At 39.1% G+C, this 14,123-nt stretch overlaps 2 protein-coding genes across 2 annotated transcripts; both read right to left on the bottom strand.

Moving 5' to 3' along the window:
• Positions 1–326: 326 nt before the first annotated feature.
• On the bottom strand, positions 327–2,515 carry LOC103480018 (tripartite motif-containing protein 16-like). Its single transcript, XM_017309953.2, has one exon. It carries the CDS (start codon positions 2,420–2,422, stop codon positions 842–844), a length of 1,581 nt encoding a protein of 526 aa, XP_017165442.2. The 5' UTR covers positions 2,423–2,515; the 3' UTR covers positions 327–841.
• Positions 2,516–4,926: 2,411 nt separating this feature from the next.
• Positions 4,927–6,916, bottom strand: LOC145547983 (tripartite motif-containing protein 16-like). The gene has a single exon (XM_081598268.1). The coding sequence runs from the start codon at positions 6,873–6,875 to the stop codon at positions 5,196–5,198; it is 1,680 nt and encodes a 559-aa protein (XP_081454394.1). The 5' UTR covers positions 6,876–6,916; the 3' UTR covers positions 4,927–5,195.
• Between the last annotated feature and the right edge of the window lie 7,207 nt (positions 6,917–14,123).

The raw sequence follows: 14,123 nt of genomic DNA, 5'->3' as shown, positions 1-14,123 counted from the left end.
GCAATGTTGATGCTGAGTGTCGTTTCAGCTAAAAATTCAATATATATATTTTTTTTTATTTACTGAAATTAATTGAATAAAATCCCTCTTCCTTAAATCTGATTTCCCCTCAAGGTCAGGATTATTGGTCTTGTGTCTTTGTTTAAAAAATGACAATAAAATCCATGTTTTGTTTAGGTTTATGTTTGTAAAGACCTGGAACGTAAAAGTTTAGTTTAAAATCTAAGTGATGGTTTACTGAAAAAATTATAATTTAGAAAATAGAGATGAGTAGAAAAAGTGGAAACAGTAAAAGTACAAGAAAAAAATATATTTTATTATTCAGAACAAACCATTAAAAACTAAATATGAACAATGTGATTTAATTCATTCATAAAGTGCAAAGTATGATGAACATGTGATGTAATAACACAATCTTCCAGGAGGTGGCAGTGTAACCATCTCTGTGTAGATTAAGACAGATCAGGTCGGGAAAAACAAACATTATAATGAGAAATAACATTAAAATATATTTGGATTCAAACTTTACAATCATCCTCAACAGAACTGAACAGAAAATCAGCATAAAAATCAACAAGACATTAAATCAGCTGAAGTCCACAAAGAGACGACGAAATCTGTTGTCTCATAACACAAACATGACAAAAAACAAAATGGTTTCACTTTAACAACCTCAGGAATTGTTTCACATTCTATTTCAAAGTCTTGCTATTAAAAGAAACAAAACTGGTGAAAAGAAAGTGGTGAAAAGTTTTGAAGGGGATTTTTTTTTGGTTTTAATTAAAAGCTTGCAACAAAACAAAAACAAATAAAAACTAATTGAACGTTAGCTGAATTTTGTTTACTTAAGTTCACAGAACTCTGCAGAGAATCCAGTTTCAGAAACAAAGCAAACTCCAGCGTGTAGCGGCTCAGTGAATCTGGTCTGGACTCTGTGGATCAGAGTCATGGACTCAGAGACTCTGTAGAAGGACAGAATACCTGCTCTGTGGTCCAGGTACACTCCGACTCTGGAGGAAACTGGACCTGAGATGGAGGTTTTGATGTTGTTATGCCAGAATATATACATGTTCTGTTCAAAGTCTAATGCCCAAGATTGATCATTACTTCCAAATATACTGTCACCTCCTTCTCTGATGATATTCTTGTAAGCCACTACTACATAAACTCTCCCGCTCCACTGAACCTCCCAGTAACAACGTCCAGTCAGACTCTCTTTACTCAGAATCTGACAGTAATCAGTAAATCTGTCTGGATGACTAGAATAAGACTGAGGTTCATCCATCACTGTTGCCTTTCTATTTCCCTCTGACAGTAACAGATAGTTATTAGCTGTGTTTGGATCCATTGTGATTTCACATGAATACTTTAAGAAATCATCTCTGCTGTTTGGTTCTGGTTCTGACAGTAGAACATCCACCTCAGTGACCATCAGTGAGATGTTTGTCCATGAGTCTCTCAGGACGTCCTGTAGTTTGTCTCTGAGCTCTGACACAGCTGCTGTCACGTCCTCAAAGTGTCTCAGAGGACGAATGTTGATGCTGGATGAGTGTGTCGACTCCCTGAGTGCTGGCAGTGAGGGGTAGTTGAGGAGAAACTGGTTGTGATCCTCTGTGTGTGAGAGCTGCTCCAGCTCAGCGTCTTTCCTCTTCAGCTCACTGATCTCCTGCTCCAGCTTCTCCTGAACATCTTTGACTCGACTCACTTCAGTTTCCTGCTGGGATCTGATCTGCTGCTTCACATCAGAGCTTCTTTTCTGGAGGAGACGGATCAGCTCAGTGAAGATCTTCTCACTGTCCTCCACTGTTTTATCAGCAGAGTGATTGATGGCCTCCACCTCCTGTTGAAGCAGCTTCACATCTTTCTCTCTGTCCTGGATTCTCTGCTGGATGTTTCCTCGTCTCTCCTTCAGCTCTCTCTGCCTCTCAGTCCTTTCTGCTGCAGCTGACACTGTGCTGTAACGAGTGCAGATGTTCTCCTTGAGCTTCTTGGACGACTCCACCAGCCTGTGATTCCTTAATTGAGGCTCATCATAATGATACTGAAGGTGTTTCCCACAGTAAGAGGCCAGACAGACTAAACAGGACTTGATGGCTTTAATTTTTTTTCCAGTGCATAAATCACAGGTCACATCTTCATGTCCAGTATAACGGTGATCAGCAGGAGCAGCTTGGTGTGCAGTCTTCCTCAGCTGCTCTACTGAAGCTGCTAGGATGGTATTTTTACACAGGTCGGGTCTTGGTTTAAAAGTCCTTCTGCACTGAGGGCAGCTGTGGATTCCTCTCTGATCCTCTTTATCCCAGTGAGTCTTAATGCAGGTGAAACAATAGCTGTGTCCACAGGACGTAGTCACTGGATTACTCAGTAGATCCAGGCAGATCGAACAGGAGAAATTCTCCTGGTCCAAAAGACCTTGCTCCATTCCTCCAGTCAAACTGACTGCGAGTTTCACTTTGTGAGAATATGTTCTAAGCTTTTGTTTTATGGAAGAATGTCGTCTGTCAGGTTTAGCACCTACGTATTTGCTACCCCAGCTGTCACTGCTAGGAAGAGGATGAATGTGGAATGACTGGAACTGCATGAAAGCAGGAAGAAGAAGGGGGAATGCCAGACTTACATAGTGAAAGGACAAATAGTTTAAGGGAAAAACTGATTTTCTATCTGTATTTCCTTCAACCATAAACCTCTAGATTGGGGAAAAAAGTGTTTATTTAATTTCATTTCAGTTCATGGCAGGTGTTGCTTATTTTACAGAGCTCAAAAGGGTAAATGTGAAAAAAATACAACGGTTTGAAACTCAAAACTCCTCAAAATGAAAAAATGAAAACTCAACTGAGACAACAGAGTAACCATGAAGGGTTGACAAACAACACAACAATCTGTCTAAGAGTGCCTGCAGGCAGGAAGAAAGAACTGGGGATTGCTTCAAAGAAACAGTTGAGTGGTTAGAAATGAACTGCAGACGTGAGAAAGTAAGAACTGATCCACAGAGGGAACCATCAGGAGAAAATGGTTGAACAAAATTACACAAGAATTAGACATTATTACAACACAACAAAACACACAAAGGAATCAGAATCACATAGACCCAACGCAATACAAAACTAAAACCAAAGTGTTAGACAAAACCCAAACTGTTCCAACCGATGGCAGATTGCCTCCTCTAAAGGGTCTTCTGAAAAAAATCTATGAAACAGAAATGGGTGGAAAACCAGACAGTACAGAAACAAAAATATTAAAACACAGGGTACTGTGAAGGATACTACAGGACCAATCAAGGGCGATTTGGGTGGAACCCAACATGTTGCAGGATACAGAGATGTAGCACGGTGAGCTATCTAGAATCACACTCTATGAAGGACCTCTGGGGGTCTTTGGGTCTGAGAGACAGGCCTTTGGGCACCAATGGTCCACAGGGTAGTGTGCCTTGGTGTCTGTTGAGACAAAGAGTTTCTGGAAAATGACTTAGGAGCTCCAGAATCCAGTAAAACTATGCTGCAGAGGCTATCAAGGTAGCTCTCTAAGAAGACCCAGAAGACGCTTGAGGGATGGCCAAAAGTTTGAATACAAATAGTTAGCAAATGGCTAAGACCTGTTAGCCTCAACCCAGTCAAAGAAGTCAGGAACAACAACTGGAAGAGGTTTGTCGTCCTCGATTTCCTCTAGATGCAAAGACTGCTGGAGCAACAGGTTGTTCTTGACCCTCTGGGAGTTTCAGAGGAAGGTCATCCTCAGCTCCTTCCAGGAGAACAAGGAATTTCCACACAAACCCACTGAAAGCAAAGCGTCTCACAGGCAGGTTGTTGCTGACCCCATCAGTGATCAGGGAGATTTAGGTCATAAGAGATTATTTCTGGGATTAACGAGAACTGTACAGGTAGGAGATCCTTGACTTCCTCTGGGAGCAAATGGATCTTCAGTGGATGGTCACATTCAAGTCTCTCCAGAAGTAGAGATAATTCAATGTCATCCTCGATCACCTCTGGGAGGAAATGGAGAGGTGATTCTTACTCCACCTTGTTTGGAAACACCAGGGATTGAATCCTTGAATGAAAATGTTAATGACTTCATCTGTCTTCTTGCTGAAACATGAAGGAGGGCGACGTTTTACAAATAATAACAGGTTATAAAACCTTTAGTGGCCTAACCTTTCTCTCCTATTCAGTTTCTTTGTGATTAACATTTTAGAGATATGACGACGTTTTTGTGTAAGATTTCCTTAGTGATTCCCTCTTTGAGGAACGACTGTGAGAGTGAAGACCAGAGTAAAATGCATCATAAAACCTCTGATAAAGACTGCAGCAGCTTCAGAGTCTGGTAGGAAATTTAAAGCAGAACCTATGAAACATTAATACCAAAGATGTGTTATAGCAGTATAACGTTCTTAGTAAATCTAATGTATGCACTGACATTTTCACAGTCATCTTGTGCTTACATATTTATTTTTCTTTTAGTCACATAATCAGAACAGCTCCACTCTTCTTTTTCAATCCTTCATTACTTTCTGTTTTGTCCAAACACACAGAGCTCAGCAGATATGGGGCAAGTTTTCTGCCATAATTCCAGATCACACATTTCAGTCTGAAAGCAGGATTACATGTCTTTGGTTCTCATAACATTTAGTACATTTACTTACATTTTCATTTTTAAAGCAGGATTACATGTCTTTCTTCTCAAAACTTGTAATGTTTCTACTCTATGGGGGAATTTTTCTGCCATAATTCGGGAGCACAGATTTTCAGTCTGAAAAGTCTCCCGTAAGCAGAGGAGGATTTCCTCCCTGTGCTGCATTCATTTAAAACCAGTTCAACCAGAAGCCTGAAGCTGTTTACCTGAAATTAACTCAGAGAGTTTTGACCCATTTAATCATAGATTACTGACGTTTTTATGAAATTGGAAATAAAAGTGACAACAAACTCACTGAAGCAGTATTGATATATAGAAATTTATTCTCAAGTTTAACATTATAAAAATTAACAACATATGAAAACAATGTCAATAATACAACTATATATGTTGACTTGTGTCAGGACTCGACACAATTTGATCAAAACAGGACAGACTCAAAGAGCTGATTTCACTTTGTCAACTACTTATAATGATGATAAACTAATTCAGTGAAAAGGGTCACAGGTAAGAGATAAAACACCAGAAATTAATAAAAAAAATCAGAGATTAAAAGATCAAGGCAAGAGTTAATCCTTTCTAAGGTTGCAGAACTCGGCTCTGTGTCCACTGTAATAAAACCTAAAGCCAGCATGAAGCGGCTCAGTGAATCTGGTTTGGACTCTGTAGATCAGAGTCATGGATTCAGAGACGCTGTAGAAGGACAGAATACCTGCTCTGTGGTCCAGGTACACTCCGACTCTGGAGGAAACTGGACCTGAGATGGAGGTTGAGATGTTGTTGTGCCAAAAGGTAAAACCATCCTGAGAACAATCTAAAGCCCAAGATCTGTCATTACGTGCAAAATTACACTCACAGCCCTTTCCTGCTCTGATAATGTTCTTGTATGTGACGGCTACGTAAACATGAGTTTCGCTCCACTGAACCTCCCAGTAACAACGTCCAGTCAGACTCTGTTTACTCAGAACCTGACAGTAATCAGTGAATCTGTCTGGATGACTGGAATAAGACTGAGGCTGATCCATCACTGTTGCCTTCCTGTTGTTTTCTGATAGAATCAAATATCTTTGTGCTGTATTTGGATCCAGAGTGATTTCACGTGAATACTTTAAGAATCCATCTCTGGTCTTTGGTTCTGGTTCTGACAGTAGAACATCCACCTTAGTGACCATCAGTGAGATGTTTGTCCATGAGTCTCTCAGGACGTCCTGTAGTTTGTCTCTGAGCTCTGACACAGCTGCTGTCACGTCCTCAAAGTGTCTCAGAGGACGGATGTTGATGCTGGATGAGTGTGTCGACTCCCTGAGTGCTGGCAGTGAGGGGTAGTTGAGGAGAAACTGGTTGTGATCCTCTGTGTGTGAGAGCTGCTCCAGCTCAGCGTCTTTCCTCTTCAGCTCACTGATCTCCTGCTCCAGCTTCTCCTGAACATCTTTGACTCGACTCACTTCAGTTTCCTGCTGGGATCTGATCTGCTGCTTCACATCAGAGCTTCTTTTCTGGAGGAGACGGATCAGCTCAGTGAAGATCTTCTCACTGTCCTCCACTGTTTTATCAGCAGAGTGATTGATGGCCTCCACCTCCTGTTGAAGCAGCTTCACATCTTTCTCTCTGTCCTGGATTCTCTGCTGGATGTTTCCTCGTCTCTCCTCCAGCTCTCTCTGCCTCTCAGTCCTTTCTGCTGCAGCTGACACTGTGTCATGACCTTTATGTTCATCCACAGAGCAGAGATAACAGATACACTTCTGATCAGTGCGGCAGAACATCTTCATCACCTCATCATGCTTAGAGCAGATGTTCTCCTGGAGGTTCTTGGACGGCTCCACCAGCTTGTGTTTCTTAAATGTCTCTGAATCATAATGAGGCTGAAGGTGTTTCTTACAGAAAGAGGCCAGACAGACTAAACAGGACTTGATGGCCTTCAGTTTTCTTCCAGTGCAGAAATCACAAGCCACATCTTCAGGTCCAGCATAATGATGATCAGCAGCAGCAGCTTGGAGTCCAGTTTTCTTCAGCTGCTCCACTAAAGCTGCTAACGTGATGTTCTTCCCAAGATCAGGTCTCGGTGTAAACGTTTTCCTGCACTGAGGGCAGCTGTGGATTCCTCTATGATCCTCTTGGTCCCAGAGATTTTTGATGCAGTTCATACAGTAGCTGTGTCCACAGGGAATCGTCACCGGATCCCTGAATAGATCCAGACAGATCGAACAGGAGAAGCTTTCTCTGTCCAGCTGATCTTCTTTCTGCTCCATTTTGTCTCTCAGTTACAGTGACTGTATGAGTTTCACTTCCTGAAAACAGAAACTAGTTTCAGCTCTCATGCACTAAAACGTGTCAGTGTAGAGAGGCTGTAGCCAATCAGCTTTCACCTTCATTAGACATTGGCTCCAAAGTCTTCAAAGGGAGGGACAGAGAGGAGCTGCTCTGTTTAAATGCCTTTTTCACTAAAGTTTAACAGAATAACACAAGTACCACCACCGCCTCAGTTTCCTGAGTTTACAGAATAACATCCATGTCCAAAAGAAATGAAACATTTTTATTTACATTGACTTAATTTACAATAATTACTCAAAAATCCTACAACCCTAAAATGTAATTTAAAATTTTGCACCCATCAGAGTTTAACCTTTATACAAGGAAACGTCTGTTAATCATTAACGTGATTCCACATGACGGCCTCAGTCAGTTCACAGCAAAAAGCCCAGTGTTAATTTAACTCTGAAGAGTGTGGACTATATAAACACTGAAAAAGTGTTAATATCAACTCTGTGGGAGTTAACAACATAATTCCCAGTGTTGATTTAACTCCCACAGAGTTGATATTAACACTTTTTCAGTGTTTATATAGTCCACACTCTTCAGAGTTAAATTAACACTGGGCTTTTTGCTGTGTTGTTTCATTTTTAAGGAAAATTGATTTATGGAAATTCTATAGCAAACCATAAAATATCTGAACTAAAATGTTTCCTAAACTCCAGCAAGAGTCCTTCTTGAACTCTAAAATTTATTCCATTACAATCAAATTAAACATTAATAGTTTGTCATGGAGTGTAAAACAGCCAATCTTTAAAGGTGATATTAAGTTTTAAACTTTAATCTGATAAGTATTTAGATGTAACAACAGAATAAAATAAAGGAGTTGTGTAATCAGAGAATGTAGTTAAAAGTGAAACCAAACATGTTATCTTAAATTGAGAAACTCCTGGTATAATTAAACCTTTGGACTTAAACTGGAACTCCTTTAAACACTGTCAGCATCTTTAAATCCCTTTAAACTTTATTATCTGTTGGGTCTTCACTCTGTTTTATAATATATAGTTAAATCTGATGCTTCCAAGCACTGTGCAAAAAGGTAGATGACGTTTTTCTCTATCTGACATTAGATTATTCAGGATTATCTGAATAATTTCTATTTACTTAAACTTTTGGAAAGCATGTTTGCCCAGATATTGAAGTATTAAAGACAAACAATCTGCCTATCTTGTGACATCATGGAAAAATCTACAGAAATCAGTCAGGAGGAGAGTTATGACCTCCACAGGTCAGGTTTGTCCTTCGGTATCGAGGTCATAACTCTCCATATGTCGGTAACAGACTGCAAACTTTACCCAGTTTCTCCTGTTTTCAGGATGAATCAGCCAAAATCCCAGCAAACTCTTGAAACATTTGTAGTAGAAAACCAAGAGTTAAAAAGCATATCCTACCAAATAAATGCAGTGACTGCAAGAAAGTTGTAATAAATCTCAAATTATTCTGGTATTTAGAAAAAATTTATTATTTTGGATTATTTTAGATGTGATTTAATGTCGGATCCCTTTAAAGCTGCAGAGACAAAACATAAATTTTTTGTGACATTTACATAAATATCTAGTAACTTATTTATTCTGTAAAAGCCTTTTGGTTTACCTGTAAACACACCTGACTGTTTTATCTGACCTCAGCCTGAGTCAGGATGCAGAGTGATAACACACATTCACAGTGTGTGAGGTGCAGCATGAGTTCATTTACTCTTGAGTGAGATTTTGGATTTGTTTTTCTGGTGTTTTTGTTGAATTCAGGCTGTAATAATTATTTTCCTGTTCATCGTCTGGACAGATTTGAGACCAAACACGTCTTGGTTTCTTGACGCGTTTCTACTTTTGATGAAAATGTTCCATTATTGATGTAACTGCATCTAAATGATTTTGTTTCTGTGACCTCTCAGTCTCTCATGAAAGAGGTTGTTATTAACCATGAAGCCACCAGGTGGCGCAAGAGCAACATAGAAATTAAACATCACAGTTTTTCTAATTGTTTCTTTATTCAAGAAGAGAAATATTTTTTATTTATTATGATCAACTGAATAAAATGTTTTGATTGTGTCCTTACATTCTCTAATAGTCTTTACAGAAAACATGATGTTTCTATTTTGTTTCAGATACAAAGATTAAAAACATGGATTTATATTTTATATTAACCTCCTGATATCTCTGATTAAAAATGTGTCGTGTTAAAATGTTTTACACTTTGACAAAATGATGAGTTTTCAGCAGTTATCAGAAAAGGTGCAGTTTTAAAACAAAAAACTATAAAATAATACTAATTAGTTATTAGAATATTAGTGAAGGTGAAACGCATGCTGCCGTATAAATGCATTTGTTTCATAATATTATAGATATTATAAGTGACATCATCACTTTATGTCCCAGTTTTTAAAGCCCAACAGTTCAGACGACTTGAAGGCAAAAGAGTCGCCTTATTACTGATCCCTGAATGTGACAGATATGGGAAATGCTGCAGTTCCAGGAGACAAGAAGAGATGAAAAGAATCAGATTTTATTTGTGGAAAAGCTCGGGGGAAGGACTCCAGGTCGGACTGATATTTTACCGTTTTCTTCATGCAGCTGCTGTTAAAACTTCGGGTCAGTAATGAAATGGCTGCAAAGCAAAGCGGGACGACTCGGCCCAGATACCGCCAGTTATCCACAAACTGCAAATTAAAACAAGATCTGCTTCTTCACAAAGATAAATGGGTCAATAAACGTATCAGACAATTTTCACTTCACACACGTCGACCCAACAAAAGCACAGCCACAAATACACTGACAAAAATGTTACGTTGGGATAACTTCAGGCAGTGGCGCAACTACACATTGTTCAGGTGGATGCAAAAACATAGATCGGCGCCCCCCCAACCGAGGGACGGAACGTCAGGGTGAAGGAGCGACGCTCACTCAGCAGCAGCACCCCCCCCCCGAGGCGACGATACGTGAAGGGTAAAACTCGCTACATTTACCTCGTTATGTGCGCGAGGTGAAGGAGCGTAAGGCGCGCATTAGTGTACGGGAAAACATCATCGGCGCGCCGCCCCCTCCAGACGGGGTTTTGGCGCCCCCTCTGGTGCTGCGCCCCTATGCGTTGCATACCCTGCATACCCACTTTTTGCGCCACTGACTTCAGGGCTGCAAAATGAATCTTAAAACAAACTTTTTAAGATGCAATCTTATAAAATGATTGTGTTATAAGATTTCTTCTGTTTTGGGTGTTGATCATTTCCTTATTTGGTTGAATGCTTTCAGTTTGAGTAAAAGTAGCTTTTTGTTTTGTGGAAAGTGCCTTGAGATGATATTTCTTCTAAACTAACTTATTAAACAACAACAAGGATTTTTCTGTGATAGAAATGCATCAATTGATAAAGACAAAGTAAAAATATATATATATTTTCCCTTTTAGCACTCTGGAATCTTTTTTATGTCAAGTTTCATTTATAAATCAAAATAGTTCCAACTTTAATCTGAAATTCCTTCTTTATTAATCCTGAAGGAAATGAAAATAAGAAGGAAAGTTGATCATTTCAGTGAAAAAATGATTTATGGGACACTGAATTCGACAGAGAGCCGATTCTGCTGTTTTGCTCCTGATCTGCTTTGGTTTGATCAGGAGAAGAAGAAGAGAAGCTTTCATGTGTGGCGGCGACAGACGGTGATGTCCTGAGGACGACGGCGACTGTGAGCTCAACATTCAGGGACTCCTCCGCCGTTACAGTGAGAATTTAATAACCAGATTTAATAAAGCTTGATGCTGTTTCTGCCCTGCAGCAGTTAAATGACAACTTTCAGAAAAATATCAACTTTTAAATGTCGCATAACTAATTTTAAGGGAGTCTCAAAATGTAGTGAAGCTTAGAATCTAACTTGCAACACACACTGTAACTTTTAAATGAAAAGTTATGAGCTGGAGTTGCAGGATTTAAAAAAGAAATTGGCAAAAACTTTGCAACAATGTCGAGTGATCCTTAAAAGTTTGCAAATGAAAATGCATGCACTGCAAAAACAAAAGTATTTTTGATTAGTTTTGAGAGTAAATATCTTTGTAGAAAATTAATGAAGAAGTAACTGATCAGCAAGATATAGGAACTTGTCTGAAGTAAATAACTTCTTAATATTGACAAAAACGTTCTTGATCCTGTGATTATTTCACTTATAACAAGGAAAAAAATGTCTTGCTTCAAGTGAAGTAATTATTTTCTTTCTATATTTTGCTGAAAATCTACTTGAAAATGAGTTTTGTCTTTTGTCAAGAGCACTAAGATATTTGCACTAGAACAGTGGTTCTTAACCTGGATGAACCAGGTTGGATCGAACCCCAGGGGTTCGGCGGATCCTCTGCCGTGGAGGTAAAGACACACTTGTGTAAAGTCGTGATGACACCCCGCTTTGCCATCACTTGCTGCAGAGGATCACGTTACATTGCTTAGCCAATCAGAGGATCACGTTACATTGCTTAGCCAATCAGAGAATCACGTTACATTGCTTAGCCAATCAGAGAATCACGTTACATTGCTTAGCCAATCAGAGGATCACGTTACATTGCTTAGCCAATCAGAGAATCACGTTACATTGCTTAGCCAATCAGAGAATCACGTTACATTGCTTAGCCAATCAGAGGATTACGTTACATTGCTTAGCCAATCAGAGCTGCAGAGGAGCCCTGATTGAAGGAGCTCCACTCTCAGCATGGATTTGAACTTGTGTCTTTAATTACTTCAGCAAAACTCACCATTTTTACCAAATTCTATAGTCTAAATCTGCTCCTTAGTCGCATCTTTTCGGGGTTGGTACTGCCTCTAGTGGCGTGGGGGTGGTAACACAGCAAATTATTACTTTATTAAATCAGAATACCACAAAGTATGGTGGTGGTGGTGGTGGGGGCAGGGGGGTAGGAGAAAGAAGGGTTCAGTGAATGCGCATATGAAACTGGGGGGTTCGGTACCTCAAAAAAGGTTAAGAACCACTGCACTAGAAACTAGATTGAAATAAGTCGTATTTAAAATACGATTTTGTGTTTTTGCAGTTTGGACTCGCAGTAAACCGACTAGTGAGACTAACTAACCTCAGCTCAGACATTATAACATGATGTTTCCATGGTAACCGTCCTTGTAGCTCAAAAATTGAGACAAAGTTATTAATTATGCATTTTTTTGTTTGAGCTGCATCGACATCGTCCAGTTTGCGGAGCAGCAAATCCATCGAGTTCGATTTAAAAAGGCTGAGGACGATCCCCGAAGAAAAGGAAGCAACTTGCACTTTTGTTGGGAGACTTAAGGTCAACCGGAGCTGAGAGGAATTAAACTTGACTCTCATTTGAATTGATTTCATTCTCGGCCCTCTGCAAGGTGACTAGGTAGCGCGTCGGCGACAGATTGATGGCTGCAGGTTCAGACGGCTGAACAGGACTGACAGCTCGACCCCTCAGCCATGCTCTGCTGCTGACCTTTGAACTCTGGGAACGTCTAACCGCAGAACGCCGAGGACAGGATGTCCGTCTTATCAAACACTAACAAGTCGCCTCGAAGTTCAGTAAAAGGATTTAACATTATGTGAATGAAGTGGGGCTGCACAGTGGCGCAGTTGGTAGAGCTGTTGCCTTGCAGCAAGAAGGTTCTGGGTTCGATTCCCGGCCCCGGTCTTTCTGCATGGAGTTTGCATGTTCTCCCTGTGCATGGTGGGTTTTCTCCGGGTACTCTGGTTTCCTCCCACAGTCCAAAAACATGACTGTCAGGTTAATTGGCCTCTCCAAATTGTCCCTAGGTGTGAGTGTGTGTGTGTGTGCATGGTTGTGTGTCCTGTGTGTCTCTTGTGTTGCCCTGCAACAGACTGGCGACCTGTCCAGGTGACCCCGCCTCTCACCCAGAACATTAGCTGGAGAGGCACCAGCAACCCCTGACCCCACTGAGGGACAAGGGTGTAAGAAAATGGATGGATGGATGAAGTGATAACTGGAATCTCACTGATATCAAAAGTATTGTACTTTTACTGAAGTAAAAGTACAATAAAATATACTCAAGTGAAAGACTCACATTAACTTGAGCAAAAGTAAATACGTTTCATGTGATTACTATATATGTTCTTTTATTAAGATTTTGCAAAAACAAAATCTAAAAAAGTATTTTTGGTCTCTAATGCAAATATCATCCACTTAAAATGAGAGAACTTACAAGTAACTTTTCAGCAAGATTGTAATATTAATGAAAAAGTTCTAGTTTCATTGGCAGATTATTTCACTAAAATCATGGACAGAATATCTTGTTATATGTGAAATAATTTGACAATGGAATTAGTATTTTTTTAATCAACATTAAGTAATTATTTAGTGAAAACAAACTCCTATATCTTGCTGAAAAGGTGCCGTACGGTTGTGTGCATGCAGGATGCAGCAGGTCCTGCAGACACAAACAGCTCTGAAGGTGATTTATGGAGAACATCGGCTCAGAAATGATTATTGATTTCACCGTCATCAGAACCTTTAGGTGAACAGAGAAGTTCAGATTTATGTCTCATTCAAACAACGAAGCAACAAGGAAGCTTAAAATGATAGTTTATCAGTCAGATCAACTATATTTAATAATCAATCAATTCTCTAATTGGTTTTTTATTGCTTCACACAAAAACATAATTAAATCAATAGTTTTTACTTAAAGTTGAAGTTCTTAAAATTAATCAATTATGTTAATTGCTACTTTAGACAATTGTCAAACTCTTCTGAATGCATCATATAAATGTAAATAAATGATTTATAATATGATAAATAATAAATAAGACGAGAATAAAATCATAATACTTTGAGAATAAATAATTTAAGACTAAAGTGTATGAGAATAAAATATAAAATATACTAGAATTAAGTCATATAACATGAGAATAAAGTTATATAACAATTGTAATTTTGTGACTTTATTCTCGTTTATATATATATATATATATATATATTTTTATTTTCTTCCTTGGGTGGCCCTAGCTCTCCTCCATATGAGGTTATTCCTTCAATTAATAATAATTTTATATTTACTCAGGTTGTATCATCCTGATTTTAAAAATACTTTATAAAAAAAGTGACAAAAAATTAGTTTTCCTCTTTTTATTCTTTTCTACATCCCACAAGTTAACACTCAAGCGACGGCGTTTTGTTTTCTCCAAGTAATTTCTGGTGAAGACTTGAGTTCAGAGGATCCTGCAGTTCAT

This window comes from Poecilia reticulata, chromosome 17, assembly GCF_904066995.2.
Source record: "Poecilia reticulata chromosome 17, P_reticulata-male-v2, whole genome shotgun sequence".
Lineage (NCBI taxonomy): Eukaryota > Metazoa > Chordata > Actinopteri > Cyprinodontiformes > Poeciliidae > Poecilia > Poecilia reticulata.
The sequence above is the reverse complement of the archived record's forward strand: the minus strand, read 5'-3'. Positions and strand labels throughout refer to the sequence as shown.

Excerpts from the sequence above, each read along its gene's own strand:
- LOC103480018 (XM_017309953.2), bottom strand. The coding sequence starts at position 2,422 with ATGGAGCAAGGTCTTTTGGACCAGGAGAATTTCTCCTGTTCGATCTGC.
- LOC145547983 (XM_081598268.1), bottom strand. The coding sequence starts at position 6,875 with ATGGAGCAGAAAGAAGATCAGCTGGACAGAGAAAGCTTCTCCTGTTCG.